The 18,216-nt window shown below is 46.1% G+C and overlaps 2 protein-coding genes across 10 annotated transcripts in view; one reads left to right on the top strand and one right to left on the bottom strand.

The window, feature by feature from the left end:
• KDM4B (lysine demethylase 4B) overlaps positions 1–18,216 on the top strand; it is a 262,102-nt gene that overhangs the window by 96,025 nt on the left and 147,861 nt on the right. For all 8 annotated transcript variants that reach the window (XR_014492596.1, XM_083363244.1, XM_083363243.1 and 5 more), the window contains exon 7: positions 12,545–12,594. Coding sequence is in view for 7 of the 8 variants with exons in the window: in XM_083363244.1 (XP_083219370.1) it covers positions 12,545–12,594 (50 nt within the window). In the remaining variant the exon portion in view is untranslated. The remainder of the gene's footprint in view (positions 1–12,544; positions 12,595–18,216) is intronic.
• Positions 1–18,216, bottom strand: part of TICAM1 (TIR domain containing adaptor molecule 1) — a 232,135-nt gene that overhangs the window by 192,352 nt on the left and 21,567 nt on the right. The gene's annotated exons all lie outside the window — the stretch shown is intronic.

Here is an 18,216-nt window from a genome sequence, read left to right as displayed (position 1 = left end):
TGTGGACTTCAACTCCCAGACTTTCTGAGCCAGCCATGCTGAGGGGAAAGGGAGAGGTTTCCAAGCTAAGCCATGCTGGCTCAGGAATTCTGGGAGTTGAAGTCCATGAGTCATGAAGGGCCCATAGTTCCCCCCATGCTGGCTCAGAAATTCTGGGAGTTGAAGTCCACGAATCATAGAGATGCCAAGGTTGGCCTAGGCAACCTTGGCTCTTTTATGACTTGTGGACTTCAACTCCCAGAATTCCTGAGCCAGCCACGCTGAGGGGAAAGGGAGAGGTTTCCAAGCTGAGGAATTCTGGGAGTTGAAGTCCACCAGTCATAAAAGGGCCAAGGTTGCCTACCCCTGCTCTATACATATGTTGTATATAGTATGTTTAAATCTGTGTCATGTATGTGTACGCTTTGAGAACAAGCAACTAAATTTCATTTTCAATGTGTGCCATTGGGCCCATAGTAAAAAAAATGACAATAAATGTTATCTTTCCGTCTATCTTTCTATCTATCTACCTATCTGTCTGTCTATCAATCTAGATTCACTTAACCACCAGGCTGTTAACTTAACAACTTGCAGTGATTCACTTAAGTACTGTGACAAAAAAAGATTGTAAAATGGGGCAAAAATCACTTAAGAAATGTTTCGCTTAGCACCAGAAAAGTTGGGCTCAATTGTGGTCCTAAGTCGAGAACTATTCTGGCCGACACGGCGGCCTAACAGTGACCTTATTTAAATCCTTGCTTAAGGATCGCTTGTTCAGTGACCATTCAATGTTACGACGTTGCTGAACAATTTCAGTCGCTAAGCGAGGCAGTCCTAAGGCACAGTGTCATACAACCAGGCTACTTAACTTACCGATGGCAGTTCCAGTAGTCCCCAGTTCCCGCCATTAAGCGAATCACCAGTGGATCGTTAAAAGTGGGGACTTCATGTGACTGCAGGGCACTGCAAAGGTCTGACATACGGGGTGGTGGTTGCCAAGTGTCTGAATTGTGATCATATGACCGCAGGGACACTCTGGACAGCCAGAGTTTTGAGGACTGGTTATAATTAGGAGCCCTGGTGGTTAAGTGTCTAGAATGCAGTATTGCAGGCTACTCTGCTCCCTGCCACCAGTTCGATCCTGACCGGCTCAGAGTTGACTCAGCCTTCTGTCCTTCCGAGGTCGATAAAATGAGGACCCAGATTGTTGGGGGGGGGGCGCAACATGCTGACTCTGTAAACTGCTTAGAGAGCGCTGTAAAGCACTGTGAAGCGGTCTATAAGTCTAGGTCAATGATGGCGAATCTTTTAGAGTCCGAGTGCCCAAACTGCAATCCAAAAACCCATGTATGTATCATCGGGTGCCGGGTGGGCGTGGCCTTTGGGCTGGGTGTGGCCAGTTGGGTGGGTGCAGCTGCGGTGGTAACGGCAGACTGGGTGGGACTAAAAAGTTCAATCAATCAATTCCAACTTTGCGAGATCTTTCCCCCCCCCCCGCAAGTTTAAATTGATTGATTGAACCTTTTATTTTTTTTGCACATGGCGATGGAGGCCTAAAGCGAAAAGGTTTTCTAAAACCCAGCTGAAGGCCTAGGACTGGGGCGACGGCGCATGTGCCCACAGAGAGAGCTCTGCGTCCCCTGTGGCACGCGTGCCATAGGTTCGCCACCAAGTAGCAGGCCTCAAGTAGAAGCCTTAAAAAATCGGAATAACAAGAGTTGGAAGGGACCTTGGAGGTGCTATTGCTATTGTTAAATACATCACTTAAATACATCAGTGGAACGACTTGCCTCCAGAAGTTGTGAATGTTCCAACATTGGAAGTTTTTAAGAAGAGATTGGACCCACCATTTGACTGACACACACACACACACACACTACAATCGTTGGTGTCATTTAATAAGGATGATGGTGGTGTTGGAAGGGACCTTGGAGGTCATCAAGTCCAACCCCCTGCTCAGGCAGGAAACCCTGTACCATTTCAGACCAATGGATTCAGATTGTTAAGGGTGTACAATTGAGCCTGTGGCAGTGAAGTGAGTTGCATCCCATTTTGTGGCCTTTCTTTGGCCACAGCTGTTAAGCAACTTAACAACCTCCCTTGTTAAGTGAATCATTCGGTCGTTAAGCTTTATTGACTTGGCTTGTGGGAAACCGGCTGGGAAAGTTACAAATGGCGACCACGCGACCCCTGGATGCTGCAACTGTCGTACGTACAGGCCAGTTGCCAAGCGCACGCAGAGAACGAAGGAAATGACAGCCGGTCCCAACCTCTGGAATGTTGCCCGCAAACGATGGGATCTTGATTCCGCTGTGTGTAGTTTTAAGGAATTGGGAACTTGCTTTTGGGAATGAGACAGGGAGCCACCCCAACGGGAGGCTAGAGAGGGAGCTGAAACAAGGAAACAGGCAGTCCTCAGCTTACGACCCCCAATCGAGGCCAAAATGTCCTGTTATTAAGTGAGATCTTTCTTAAGTGGATTTTGCCCCGTTCTACGACCTTCCTTGCCACCGTTGCCAACCGAATCACTGCAGCTGACAAATCAGTAACCCGGTTGCTCAGTGAAACTGGCTCCCCCCCCCCCGTCGACTTCACTTGTCGGAAGGTCGCCAAAGGGGCAAATCACCTGACACACACCCCTCCGGGACGCTACGACGGTCGTAAGTATGAACCCGTTTCCAAGCATCTGAATTTTGATCGCATTATCGCGGCGATGCTGCAAAGGCTGTAACTGGGAAAAACGGTCCCACGTTACTTTTTTTTTTCCCCAGCGCCGTGGCAGCTTCGCACGTTGACTAAATGAACTGTTGTAAGAGGAGGACTACCTGTATTTGAAATAAAGAAATTAAAATCTTTTTTTTTTCCCCTGGGCTTGTTCTTACAGCCTTCCCTCCATCCCTCTCCTTGGGTAAGCTGCTCAGCGAAAGGTGGATTTTTTTTTTCTCCCCCAGATTTGCCGAGCCCTACCTACTTCAAAAAATAAAATAAAAAAAAAGCCAACCCAATCCTTGATATTTATTCATGTGAGAGGGTTTTTTCCCCCCTCTTTATGAATAAGAAGCAGGCGAGCGAAATTGCGGCGTGCTTGAAGGCTGCTATTTGTGCACTCACCTGTGCGGAGAGTCTGTGGTTGCCACTGGCAACTAGGCAAATGATTAAAATACAAAAACTGCCCTGGCAAGATAAAGTATAAAAGCTGGATCAGGAACAACAACAGCCAAGAGCCAGCTCTGGGAGTTAATGATAATAGATGGGGACCGGGTTCTAGATAAAAGTCTAACATCTTGGCTTGCTCGACTCACGTAGCTTCAAGAAAATTCACTTCATTCTTCAAAGGGACAGGCTTGTATGCTCCCCGTTCCCCCTTCCACCACCACCACCCCCTTTTTTTAAAAAAAAAAAGTGTTGAGAAAATATTTCACTTAGTGGAAAAGTCCGGTTAAGTAAACCATCTTATTTTGAAGCAGGCAGACGGTTCGATTTCTTGAAATGAATACGATAGCCCTTTCTTTTTTTGAGGGGGGGGGGAGGGAAGAATCCCTGTATTTCAATCCCTCCGCTAAAATCAGGATCAATCCCAGGGATCGGATTTGCTTGGGTTGGATCCAAGATTTGGATCCAGATTTGGATCCAGAATCCTTAACATTTTTATTACGTTCGCTCCACTGCCATTTCAGAAGAGAATTGCAGGAAAACGTATGGAAGAGACCGTTTGATCTAGTGGTTAAAGCAGGGGTTTTCAGACTTGGCCCTTTGATGACTTGTGGACTTCCACTCCCAGAATTCCTCAGCCAGCGTGCCCGGCTGAGGAATTCTGGGAAGGGTCTTCAAACCTGGCCCTTTGATGACTTGTGGACTTCCACTCTCAGAATTTCTCAGCCGGCGTGCCCAGCTGAGGAATTCTGGGAGTTGAAGTCCACAAGTCATCAAAGGGCCAAGTTTGAAGACCCCTGGGTTAAAGCCTCCAGCTAGAAAGTGGGAGACTGTGAGTTCAAGTCCTGCCTTTGCCATGAAAGCCAACTGGGTGACCACTCACCAAGAGTTGTTGAGCTCTACTCCCACTTTAGCCATAAAAGCCAGCTGGGTGACTTTGGGCCAATCAACCAGGAGACGGTGAGTTCTAGTCCCGCCTTTGGCGTGAGAGCCGGCTGGGTGACTTTGGGCCAGTCACCAGGAGACGGTGAGTTCTAGTCCCACCTAAGGCGTGACAGCTGCCTGGATGACTTTGAGCCAGTCATTCCCTCTCTCAGCTCAACCCACCTTACTGGGTTGTTGTTAGGCGGAAAAGAGGAGCAGGAAAAAGTCTTGGATATGTTTGCTACCATGAGTCTTTGTAAAAAAATAATAAAGGCAAGATATAAACAAATAAAACTCCTTATAAAACACAAATACTGTCCCTGTGACCCGGGTGCCACAGAAACTACAGGAATCAAAATGCAAAAAAACTGAGGTGTATGTAAGTAGGAATGGGGTGTGTATGTGTGTGTTTATGTTTTTAATGTATGTCTACACACTCAAATTTATCTTTATTAATTAAATTTATTTATCTGCCCAACTCACACACAGTGACTCCGGGCGATGTACTAAATTTTAAAAAACCCACCAGGTAATAAAAACCAATTAAAACACCCTCCCACCTCCACCCCCATGGCAGCAGCAACACAGTCAAACCAGCAGTAGAGAGGAGTAGAGTGGAGTGGAGTGGAGTGGAGTGGAATGGAATAGAATAGAATAGAATAGAATAGAATAGAATAGAATAGAATAGAATAGAATAGAATAGAATAGAATAGAATAGAATAGAATAGAATAGAATATAGAATAGAATAGAAGCTGGGAGGGACCCTGGAGGTCATCTAGTCCAACCCCCTGCTCAGGCAGGAGAACCTATACCATTCCAGACAAATGGCTGTCCAGTCTCTTCTTAAAAACCTCCAGTGATGGAGCGTCCACGATGACTGGTGGCAAGCTGTTCCACTGGTTAATTGTCCTCCCTGTCAGGAAGTTGACTAATTTCCCAAAGAAACATATGCACTATTAGCACTAGGATAGGATATCATCAGATATTCCTAGATCTAGTTTAGATTGGAAATTGCCAAGAAAAAAAGGGAAAGAAAGATAAAATTATGTCTGCATATATATTTTTTTTGCCAAGAAAAGCATATGGACTGTTCCTCACGCTCACCAGGAAATTAAACTTGACTTGTTTTTTCTCTAAAAAGGTATAATCCTGATTTTCTAGCGCATATGCACAGTTCAGGTAATATAATTGTCCTCCCCATTTCCACCAGTGCATCCACATGTTTACCCCAATTTCTCAGTTCTGTAGCCCTTATTTGCTTTCCCTTTTCAAGATTAGTTCGGAGTATTTTTTTTTTGTCTTGGCAAAAATTGTCAATTGCCCATTTCCCTTTAAGCTTTTAGAAAGTCTGTGTGTCTCCTCCTTTTAACAAAAAAGAGAATATCTGTGTTAACTCCGCTCCTTTCATAAACCTCTTTTCTTCTCCCCCCCTCCCCTCCCGAACACGGGGGGGGGGGGATTTCAGACAAACAGGCAGAAAGAATATTTCTGGCTATTTGAACATCTCTCTTGTTTTGACACCTCTCCTTCAGGTTAATGAGCGGAACAGTTTGATCTTCCTTGACATTTTCCCCTCTGAAGGCAGGCAGGCCTGCTGGAGGCGTCTCTTCCAGAGCAGGCGAGGCAAAAACTGCTTCCGTTAAGTGTTTGGCAGGACGCAAGAAGAGCAAGAAGCGCTGGAGAGATGAGCTGGTCTCAACGGGTCTAAAATGCTGGCTTGTTTGCCTTTAGAAAGCCTAAAAGCCTTTTTTTTTTCTGTCGCCGGGGCAGAATCAGTGGAGATGTCAGGTATCCCTGTTGCGGGCGGGTGGAATTTGGAGACGAAGCTTCAGCTTTGGCTTTCTGTGATTTTTGTCTCTACATCAAGCAGGTAGTGTGCAATGTTGGAATATAGATTGCAGGCAGTCTGGAAGGAGCCACTTCCAAACTGACCACCCAAGACAGCAGAACTCTTGAAGCAGGCACCGTCTTTATTCGGGGTCAGTGAGGGTAAGGAAGTCAAGGCGAGATCAGGGGAAAAACAGTATAGTTCAGCCAGCAATATTCCTCCTCCCCCCACCCCAAAGTCATCATCCTAATAATAAAGTTGGAAGGGACCTTGGAGGTCATCTAGTCCAACCCCCTGATCAGGCAGGAAACCCTATACCATTTCAGGCAAATGGCTGTCCAGTCTCTTCTTAAAAACTTCCAGTGTTGGAGCATTCACAGCTTCTGGAGGCAGGTTGTTCCACTGCTTAATTGTTCTCACTGTCAGGAAGTTTCTCCTTAGTTCTAGGTTGCTTCTCTCCTTGATAAGTTTCCATCCGTTGCTTCTTGTCCTGCCTTCAGGTGCTTTGGAGAACAGCTTGACTGCCTCTTATTTGTGGCAGCCCCTGAGACATTGGAACACTGCTATCCTGTCACTCCTCATCCTTCTCTTTGTTAAACTACACATACCCAATTCCAGCAACCGTTCCTTGTATGTTTTAGCCTCCAGTCCCCCAATCATCTTTGTTGCTCTTCTCTGCACCCTTTCTGGAGTCTCAACATCTTTTTACATCGTGGTGACCAAAACTGGAAGTCATAATGTCCATTTGAATTTCAGCCAGTCCACCGGTGGTATGATGTGCAGTTGGCTTCCATCTCAAGGTCTTCTCCAGCTTTTGTTTCTCTGTAACGGTGTCTCCCCGATAAGGGAGACACATTCCTTTCTCGAGATGATAAGAGGCGGGAAGGGGGAAAGTAGAAAGCGAAAGTTATCCCAAGCGAAAGCTTGCTTCCCCTCCCCCTCCCCAGCAGAATGGCAGGCCCCCAAAAGTAGAATACATACGCAAGGGAAAGCAAAGAGGTTATTGGGGACCTGACACAGTCCTCGACTTACGGCCACAATTGAGCCCAACATTTATGTTGCTGCGCGAGACATTTGTTCGTCTCTCTCTCTCTCTCTCTCTCTCTCTCTCTCTCTCTCTCTCTCTCTCTCTCTCTCTCTCTCTCTCCCTCCCTCCCTCCTCCCTCTCTCTCTCTCTCTCTCTCTCTCTCTGTCACACACACACACACACACACAAGAGACAGAGAGAGAAAATGGATGTTTTTCATTCATGAGGCCTCTTTTCCCTTTAGATGGAAAGATAGGTTTTTAAGAAATCAGTATCTTTTTTGCTGAGGCTTTAAGATAACCCACTGGGAGACATCTAGCCCAGGGGTCTTCAGACTTGGCCCTTTTATAACTGGTGGACTTCAACTCCCAGAATGCCTCAGCCAGGCACATGGACTTCAACTCCCAGAATGCCTCAGCCAGGCACGCGTCATCAAAGGGCCAACTTTGAAGAGCCCTGCTTGTGGACTTCAACTCCCAGAATTCCTCAGCTAGGCACGCTGGCTGAGGCATTCTGGGAGTTGAAGTCCACCAGTCATCAAAGGGCCAAGTTGGAAGACCCATGCTTGTGGACTTCAACTCCCAGAATTACCCAGCTAGGCACGCTGGCTGAGGCATTCTGGGAGTTGAAGTCCACCAGTCATCAAAGGGCCAAGTTGGAAGACCCATGCTTGTGGACTTCAACTCCCAGAATTACCCAGCTAGGCACGCTGGCTGAGGCATTCTGGGAGTTGAAGTCCACCAATCATAAAAAGGGCCATGTTGGAAGACCCCTGAACTAGCGTCTGGGGAGTTTCGCTTTGTGGTTCAGCCAAAACTTGCGGCGTCTCCTGCCGCCGGTGTTTCAGTTTGAACAGGGCCGGGACGGGGAGGTTGGGTCTTCTTTTGCCCTGCCCTCTTTCAAGCAGAGCTTTGTAGTTTTGCTGCGATTGGCGGGCTAGAATTAATTTCTGGGGCTTGAGCTGCGATTGGCTCCAATTCCTTTTCTCTCCTTAATTTGAAAGAAAGTAATAAGTGTCCCCCCCCCCCCCCTGCTTTATGAGCAAGAGTCTGCTGGCGGTTCTTAGCACGACTGGCAAAACTGCAATTCTTTTTTTTCCTTTCTTCTCCCTTCCCTTCCTTTCCTGATTTTAAGCTCATTAATGCAGCTCGCTGACTTTCTATCCAAGCCGCTCTGTAACCAAATTCCGTGGGACATCTCTCTAGCGTTCGGTTAGGTACTTCTGCAAACCACGATAACCCGGGTCCCCACAATATTAACTTCAACAGCCTCACAATTCAATTAATCTTATCTTTCCAACTCCCAATTACAGGCGGTAATTAAGTAAAAAAAAATAAAAAAATTGCATCGGAATCCAAAGAACGGCATTCATCCTTGACTGCCTCCTCACAGCAAAGGCGCCCCAAACTTTTCAACGCATCCCCAGAAGAAATAGGATAGCTCCTTTCTTGCTAATCCAGCGGAAGAAGCAGCTTGGATCCGCATTAATTTATTCATTGCTTTGTTTTCTTTTACGTTAGCGCAAAACGGCTTTCCAAAAAAAAAAAAGTTAAAATTCAAGGCGAACACAAGAGAGAGAAGTTAAAGTTAATGTCCTTTAGACATTAGAGCGTGAGTTTGCTGACGTACTTCAGAGGAAAAACATCACTTTGATCTATGGAAATTTGGGGATATATCCTTTTTTAAAAAAAATAATCCTTTGTTTCAAGAGCCTTTGTAGCTGTCGGTGAAAGAGGCTTACTCCTATGGGAAACACAGGAACTTAACTGATAGAAGGAAGTGTGGGGGTCCTTGGCACTCTCCGAGATTGTTTCCTCGCCGACGTTTCTTGACCCAACTAGGTAACATCACCAGTGCCAAAAGGGAATGTGAGGAAGGAGGAGGAAGTGGAAAAGGAGGGAAAAGAAGCAGGTGGCCATCCTTGGTGCTTTAGAGCAGAAGGAGGCAACCTCGGCTCTTTTCTGGACTCGTGGACTTCAACTCCCAGAATTCCTCAGCCAGCCACGCTGAGGGGGAAAGGGAGAGGTTTCCAAGCTGAGCCAGGCTGGCTGAGGAATTCTGGGAGTTGAAGTCCACCAGTCATAAAAAGGCCAAGGTTGCCTACTCCCGGGCTAGGCCAACCTTGGCATCTCTATGATTCACGGACTTCAACTCCCAGAATCCCTCAGCCAGCCACGCTGAGGGGAAAGGGAGAGGTTTCCAAGCTGAGCCACGCTGGCTGAGGAACTCTGGGAGTTGAAGTCCACAAGTCATGTAGGGGCCATAGTTCCCCCATGTTGGCTGAGGAACTCTGGGAGTTGAAGTCCACAAGTCATGAAGGGGCCATAGTTCCCTCATGCTGGCTCAGGAATTCTGGGAGTTGAAGTCCACAAGTCATGAAGGGGCCATAGTTCCCTCATGCTGGCTCAGGAATTCTGGGAGTTGAAGTCCACGAGTCATAAAAGGGCCAAGTTTGAAGACCCCTGACATAAGATAGATAGATAAGATAGACTGTCCAGATCCTCCTGTATCTTAAGCCTGTCTTCTGGAGTGTTGGCTATTCCTGCCAGCTTGGTGTCGACTGCAAATTTGATGAGTTCCCCATCTATCCCCTCATCCAAATCGTTGATGAAGATGTTGAAGAGCACTGGGCCCAGAACAGAGCCCTGGGGCACCCCACTACACACTTCCTTCCATGTAGATGCGGTTCCATTGAGTACCACACATTGACGAGATACACCGATTTCCCTTAACCCAGGGGTAGGCAACCTTGGCTCTTTTACGGCTCGTGGACTTCAACTCCCAGAATTCCTGAGCCAGCCGTGCTGAGGGGAAAGGGAGAGGTTTCCAAGCTGAGCCATGCTGGCTCAGGAATTCTGGGAGTTGAAGTCCACGAGTTGTAAAAGAGCCAAGGTTGCCGAACCCTAAGCAAACTCCACCCTCCCTTCTAGCCCTGATCTATCCAGCGCAGTGATGGCGAACCTTTTAGAGACCGAGTGCCCAAAACACAACCCAAAACCCACTAATTTATCGCAAAGTGCTAGGGCCCCGTCAGCATTGTGGTGCCCCTCAGGGGGGGGCATGGGGGAGTTTCCCACTGGGTGGGCATGGCTGCGGACTGGGTGGGCGTGCCTGGGGTGGGCATGGCCACCTCGATGTTGCTCATTGGGGGGAACCCTGTGAGGGCTGGGCAGGGTTGGGGAGATCTGGAGGATGGGGAGGTGGGCAGGAGGCCCAGCATAAATGGGTGGGGAGGCATGCAATCCTAGCTGGGACTGGGGGGGCATGGAGCCGACGCGGATCCGGCCTTCCCTACTTGGGGTGGCCTTTGGCTTGCTGGGTGTGGGCGTGCTCTACCACCTCTACTCAAGCTTGCTAGCTGGCCGCTTTGCCTCCTTTGTGTTGGGTGGGGTTGCCACTCCTGGCAGCGGCGGCGGCCTAATGGACCTGGGCAAGATGCTGGCAGTGCCAGCGCGGGTGCCCACAGAGAGGGCTCTGAGTGCCACCTCTGGCACGCGTGCCATAGGTTCGCCACCACTGATCTAGCACCACCATGCTCAGATGCAACATCCTCAGTGCTACAAGGGAGTGGGGTTTGTGGAGGGGGGAGGAGGAGGAGGACTGTGAGGTCTTTGGTGCACTCTGAGCTTGGTTGTTTTCTTGCAGACATTTCTTTACCCAACTAGATAACATCATTGGTGCTAAAAGGGGAGGAGGAGGAGGAGGAGGAGGAGGAGGAGGACAATGACTGGGGCGCCTGAGGCTCTCTGACTTTGATTGTATCTGATGATGTTACCTAGTTTGGTAATGAAACGTCTGCAAGAAAATAAACAAGCTCAGAGAAGACCAAGGACCTCACAGTCCTCCTCCTCCTCTCTGCAAACCCCGCTCCCTTTGAGCATGGAAGAGGTTACATAGTTGTTAAGCAAAGCCCATTTGTGCCCAGGTAGATCTTGCTTAATGACCATTTGTTCAGCAACCATTACAGTGCTGCTCACGGTCATGGGATCAAAGTTTGGGCCCTTGAGAGACAGCAAAGGGCAAATGCTAGTAGTGGATTGTGCTCTCCTCACTCTTCCTGTCTAGGCTTCCTCGGGAAGGTGAGGATTTAGTTTATTTATTTAAAACATTTATATAGGATAAACTCATTGATATATGTACATGGTATAAACGCATGTCAGAACCTACGTCTGTGTCCCTTCGCTTCACTTGGGATTTTCGGGAAGGGACCTTGGAGGTCATCTAGTCCAAACACCCTGCTCAGGCAGGAAACCCTGTACCATTTCAGACAAATGGCTGTCCAGTCTCTTCTTGAAAACTTCCAGCATTGGAGCATTCACAGCTTCTGGAGGCAGGTTGTTCCACTGGTTAATTGTTCTCATTGTCAGGAAGTTTCTCCTTAGTTCTAGGTTGAGAGGTTAATGAGAGGTTAATCTTCCGTGATCCTGTTGTGTTTAAGATAACTGCAGGATCTTATGTTCAAATATTTGAGGGGCTTCCCCAAAGAAGAGGGAGTCAAGCTATTCTCCAAAGTGCCTGAAGGCAAGACAAGAAGCAACAGATGGAAACGGATCAAGGAGAGAAGCAACCTGGAACTAAGGAGAAACTTCCTGACAGTTAGAACAATTAACCAGTGGAACAACCTGCCTCCAGAGGTGGTGAATGCTCCAACACTGGAAGTTTTCAACAAGAGATTGGACAGCCATTTGTCTGAGATGGTATAGTGTTGGAATGGAATGGAATGGAATGGAATGGAATGGAATGGAATGGAATAAGAATAGAATAGAATAGAATAGAATAGAATAGAATAGAATAGAATAGAATAGAATAGAATAGAATAGAATAGAATTATTTATTGAGGATAGCATGGAATGCAATAGAATAGAATAGAATAGAATAGAATAGAATAGAATAGAAGAATAGAATAGAATAGAATAGAATAGAATAGAATAATAGAATAGAATAGAATAGAATAGAATTATTTATTGAGAATAGCATGGAATGCAATAGAATAGAATAGAATAGAATAGAATAGAATAGAATAGAATAGAATAGAATAGAATTATTTATTGAGAATAGCATGGAATGCAATAGAATAGAATAGAATAGAATAGAATTATTTATTGAGAATAGCATGGAATGCAATAGAATAGAATAGAATAGAATAGAATAGAATAGAATTATTTATTGAGAATAGCATGGAATGCAATAGAATAGAATAGAATAGAAAGAATAGAATAGAATAGAATTATTTATTGAGAATAGCATGGAATGCAATAGAATAGAATAGAATAGAATAGAATAGAATAGAATAGAATAGAATAGAATAGAATAGAATAGAATAGAATAGAATAGAATAGAATAGAATAGAATAGAATAGAATAGAATAGATAGAGCTGGAAGGGATCTTGGAGGTCTTCTAGTCCAGCCCCCTGCTCAAGCAGACTAGAAGATCTCCTTCCAAATCTGTTGTTCATGTTTCAAGTAATGGATGGAGAAGGGAGGAGATGTTTTAACAGGGGAAATCTCCTGGCTGGTGGGGTTGTGAAGGGCGAAGAACAAACTTCTGCCAACAGATTCCTAATGAATCAGTTTGGAAGCAAGGATTCAGGACTTAATTTTCCTGATGAGCTTTTTCTTTTTCCTTCGCCAGGTATGCTATACCTCCAGAGCACGGCAAGAGGCTGGAAAGACTGGCCAAAGGTAAGATTTATTACATACACCAACGGGGTTGACTCTGCGGCCTGCTCAAGGACTAACTTAGGATAAAAGAATCCATAATGTTACACCAGTGTCGATGCTACGTAATTTGAGAACACGTCTGTAGGTGTATATGAATGACTGTGACAGCTTCTGTGGTGGTGCACTGGTTCACATATCAAATCAACTTAGCCACTGAGCTTTCTCTCCTAAGCCTTTTAGTTCACAGCAGAGCTTTCCAACCTGTGAGCTGTGGCGGGGTGGGAACGTCATCACAAGGGAGGGGGGGAGTCCCACGAAGGCTTGGAAGAAACGTTATGATTTAAATCTTGAGTTCAGTCTTGGGGCTCCGTGGCCACTGAAAGGGGGGTCGGCGGTCAAGAAAAGCATTGTGCTAATCCTGCTAATAATGAAAAAAAACCCGCCACAATTAAATTATAGTTTAATACAGGGCTCCGCAGCTTCATGTTCACATGCCAGGTGTGGTAGCGTTCATAACCATTCCCCCCTACACCCACCCACCCCGGTCCACGGAAAACAATTTTTCCACAGAAGATGTGGGAGAGTGGTTTTTCACACTATGGCACCCTGGCATGTGATGATGATGATGATAGTAATAGTAGTAGCAGCAGCAGCAGCAGTAGTAGTAAAGTTGGAAGGGAACTTGGAGGTCATCTAGTCCAACCCCCTGCTCAGGCAGGAAACCCTATGCCGTTTCAAACAAATGGCTGTCCAGTCTTTTCTTGAAAACTTCCAGTGTTGGAGCAGTCACAACTTCTGGAGGCAGGTTGTTCCCCTGGTTAATTGTTCCAACTGTCAGGAAGTTTCTCCTTAGTTCTAGGTTGCTTCTCTCCTTGATTAGTTTCCATCTGTCGCTTCTTGTCCTGCCTTCAGGCGCTTTGGAGAATAGCTTGGCTCCCTCTTCTTTGTGGTAGCCCCTGAGATATTGGAACACTGCTATCAAGTCACCCCTCGTCCTTCTCTTCATTAAACTAGACATACCCAATTCCAGCAACCGTTCCCTATATGTTTTAGCCTCCAGTCCACTGATCATCTTTGTTGCTCTTCTCTGCACTCTTTCTAGACTACAGCTGAAGCTGGTTCGGTGGAAAATAGTTTTTCCGTGGAACCGGTCCCTGGTGCTCAGAAAGTTGTGGACAGCTGGCTTATTATACAGTATTTTTACTGGGAGCAGTCCTGAATGTCTGCCTGTGGAAATTTTTTATTCAGAAGTGAAACGCTTCTATCAAAAGCAGGATAATTTATCTCTCTGAAATTCAATGGGCTTCAATTTTCTCCCATCACGCAGAGACTTTTGTCTTAGTGCCCCTTTGCCTCCTTAACTGTGGTTAAGAATATAACTCTGAGTAGCTGTTACATTACACCTGATTTCTCTATTCTTAAAAATAATCAAGATAAAATGAGTGCCCAGGAGAAATTGTAGAATCTTCACTTAAAAGAGCTTATTATATCATATGTTTTTAATATAAACCTCAATGGAAGCTGCTTCTTTGTATAATCAGGTCCAGGGTCAGTTACAATGTTTTAAGACTATCACTTTGGCTCGGGCTAAACAGAATTGGCATTAGCTACAGGCGGTCCTCGACTTACGACCACGACGGAGCCCAACATTTCTGCTGCTAAGCGAGACAGTGAAGTTCGTTTTGACCCATTTTATCCCCCGTCTTGCTGCAGTGAATCGCTGCAGTTGTTAAGCTTGTTGCACGGTTGTTGAGCAAATCTGGCTCCCCCCCTTGATTTTTGCTTGTCAGAAAGTCGCAAGAAGGGGATCCCCATAACCCCGGGAGATTGCAAGCGTCATAAATAGGAACCAGTTGCCAAGCGTTTCGAATGTGGATCTCACGACCATGGGGATGCTGCAACGGCCGTAAGCGTGCAGAGCGGTCATAAGCCGCTCTTTCCAGGGCCGTCGTAACTTCGAATGGTCGCTAAATGACCCGTTGTAAGTTGAGGACTGCCTATAGTAGGTGTTCTCTAAAAGGCTGCATTTTTTTCCTTCTTGATTTTCAGTACCCGTAAAGCCTCGCTCTTGATATACCCATTGACGTACATCTTTGGGGGGTTAGGGGGGGAAGGAATAATAATCATTCTTTTAAAAAAGGCAGGCAGTTAGCTCTTGGGCTGCACCTTCAATGTCAAATAAATAGGATAAAATACACGAGGTGTCCAGATGAAAGAAAGCATCATCAGATGTCTCTTGGGGAGCCATTCCCTCTGGTGACATTGCACAAAATAGAAATAACAATATCGAAAACCAGCGACTGGAAAATGAGAGCGGCAAACCAATTTTTTTTTTTTATTCGTACCATTTTCTCCCGGTCGTATGTTAAGCTTTACAAAAACCACCGTTTCCACGAGCGTAAAATCTCCCATCAATCTTGGTTGCCCGTGAGAAGATGTAGACGTACGTTGCGTTTCAAAAATAGGATTTGGAAGTCTGCATGAAATTGAATCTATGGGATATTATTTCTTTGCCACCCACCTCCCTTTGCCTTTTATTTTTTATTTTTTGGGAAGTTAACACTGCATTGTAATAATTTGGTCAAGGTACGTGGCTTTTCTTATTAGCTGTTCCATCAGGAAGTGGATGAGTACGTATTTGGGGGGGGGAATTAATTTGATTCTTGGTGTGGCCCTGAGTTTTATTTTATTTTATTTTAATTCCATTTATATCCCGCCCTTCTCTGAAGACTCAGGGCGGCTTACGAGCTTAGCAGTAGCCTTCATTCTATGTATATGCCTGCTTATTAGGGCTTTCACACACACCCCAAGTGGCATTATTACAAGGTCAGCTTAATTGCCCCCAACAATCTGGGTCCTCATTTTACCTACCTCGGAAGGATGGAAGGCTGAGTCAACCTTGAGCCTGGTGGGACTTGAACCTGCACTAATTGCAGGCAGCTGGTGTTACTTAAGGAGGCATTAGCCCACTGCTCCACCAAGGCTCTTCTCATAGAAGAGAATGTAGCTCGGGATTTTTTTTTTAATCCCATTTATATCCCACCCTTCTCCGAAGACTCAGGGCGGCTTACAAGCTTAGCAGTAGCCTTCATTCTATGTATATGCCTGCTTATTAGGGCTTTCACACACACCCCAAGCGGCATTATTACAAAGTCAGCTTAATTGCCCCCAACAATCTGGGTCCTCATTTTACCTACCTCGGAAGGATGGAAGGCTGAGTCAACCTTGAGCCTGGATTGAAGTGTTGAGATCCTTGCTGGTTTCTGGGTTTGGTTGTCTCCTTGCAGATGTTTCATAACCCAACCAGCTAATGTCACCAGTGCTAGGAGTGGCGTTTGGTACACAGTTTTTATTCAAAGAAGAAACCACAGCCTAATCAAGGAACCATGGAAAACACATCAACACCCACCGGGCAAGCTACTATTATATATATATATATATATAAAAGAGACCAAATCCCCACTCCCTTCCAGCACTGATAACGTTACCTAGTTGGGTAATGAAACATCTGCAGGAAGACCAAGCTTAGAGAGCGCCAAGGACCCCAACCGTTCTTCTTGATCGACACCTCCAAGTAAGACGATCGTAGCTCTTGTCTGCATGTCGTAGGTCAGATCAAAACACTCTCTTCGGCTCCCACAGTAACAGAATTAACAGAGTTGGGAGGGACCTTGGAGGTCATCTAGTCCAGCCCCCTGCTCAGGCAGGAAACTCCACAGCTTTTCAGACAAATGGGCGTCCAGTCTCTTCTTGGAAAACCTCCAGTGATGGAAGAACCCACTTCTGGTGGCAAGCTGTTCCACTGGTTAAACTGTTCAGGAAATTTGTCTGGAAATTCTTCTTTATTTCTAGGTTGCTTCTCTCCTTGACGAGTTTCCATCCGTTGCTTCTTTTGTCCTGCCTTCAGGCGCTCTGGAGAATAGGTGGACACCCCGCCCCGCCCCCCCTTTCTTTGTGGCAACCCCTGAGATATTGAGAGCCTGCTATCGTGTCCCCCTTAGTCCTCCTTTTCATTAAAAAAAAGAGTGGCATTTAATGCCACTTGGCTTTCTATTTTTTTTTTTTATACCTGGAAATTGCTGACTAAGCCATCCCACATTAATCTGGGTCGCCGGCTCTATATATCTCGCGTCCATCTGAGACGAAGTTAAACCTTTTCCCCCCTCGGTAATGAGTTAGTTAGCAAAACCCGGATTGCACCACACTGAGTTAGTTAATGTTACAGAGGTTACGTGGGATGTGTTAAAAAAAAAAAACCCAAAACCCCAGAAGATTGAAAATGTTCTCCCTTATTTCAAAAGACGTAGCCGAGCTCTGAATTCTGCTTAAATCCCTTTTTTCCCCCCCCATTTTAGACCAACTGAGGATGTAGTCATTTTCTTCCGAATTAGTGCAGCGTTTTTAGGAGCCGGTCTTAGCCTCCCAGCTCTTGCTTGTGACCACAGCAACAAATGGCTAATTTGATTCCATAGATTTGATATATAAGTATCTGTCGCCCCTCATCTTTACACCTCAAGGAGAGAGAGAGAGAGAGAGACAGAGAGAGAGAGAGAGAGAGATTAAATTAAATGGTTTGAGAACGGATCCTGCTCCCTCCAAAATCTATTGATGCCCCAAACAAGCCTGCGAGATGGCTGCGTTACACGCTTACATTGCGCACAGTTGTAAGGATGAATTAACGCTAAAGACCGTTTACCACAGTGGCTTCTCTATTTCCATCTTAATAAATTCTCCCTGCTGCATTTGGACGTTTTGGAAGATGGCGGCGGGATGTGTGTGTGTGTGTGTGTGTGTGTTTTTGTGCGTGTGTCGCCCTGTCTGGCAGAAAGAGAACCCCGACGTTAACGCCACACTTCCCCGCAGCGCTGCAAAGATGCTCAGAACATCGCGGGAGCTTGCGATGAACACGCAAAATGAATAGCTGAGCTCTTAAATGGGCTCACTGGGGTGGGTGGGGTGGCAGAACCCGGGGGGGGGGGTGTAGCGGGAGGGACCGTTAATGGGCTGCCACGTTATTGGTGCTAATCACTTAAAATGCGCTCCTTTATTAGGCGCTTTAATGAGAGCCACTTAAACTGTGCATTAAAAAGAGGAACTGCAGAGAAGGGACGGTGAACTGGGTGGCAGGCACTCGTAAGTCTAATTGAAATGCTTTTAGTAGGGGGGGGCGGGGAAAGTTGCCAGAAGCCAGTAATTCTTTGCGCTTTTTTTTTTAAACACCCTCCATCGGGAAGCATCAGTTTAATGTTGCGATGTTCAAGGGTTGGAATTACTTTTTATTTTTGTAAGCTTTCTCCCCCTTTTCTCCCGCTTCTGTTCCTTCTCTTTCCCACCCCGACTCCTACCCCACATTTCTGGATCTAAATAGCTGATAGCCTATTTTGTATTTTGTATTTTTTATATATCTGCCCTGTTCACCGCCCTGAGTCCTTGGGGAGAAGGGCGGTACATAAATAAAATTATTATTATTATCCCAGGGGTAGGCAACCCCGGCTCTTTTATGACTCATGGACTTCAACTCCCAGAATTCCTGAGTCAGCTACGCTGACTCAGGAATTCTGGGAGTTGAAGTCCATGAGTCATAAAAGAGCCGAGGTTGCCTACCCCTGGCTTATCCCAACAATGGCGAACCTTTTAGAGACC

Source organism: Vipera ursinii (assembly GCF_947247035.1).
Source record: "Vipera ursinii genome assembly, chromosome: 1".
In the NCBI taxonomy this organism is placed as follows: domain Eukaryota; kingdom Metazoa; phylum Chordata; class Lepidosauria; order Squamata; family Viperidae; genus Vipera; species Vipera ursinii.
The sequence above is the reverse complement of the archived record's forward strand: the minus strand, read 5'-3'. Positions and strand labels throughout refer to the sequence as shown.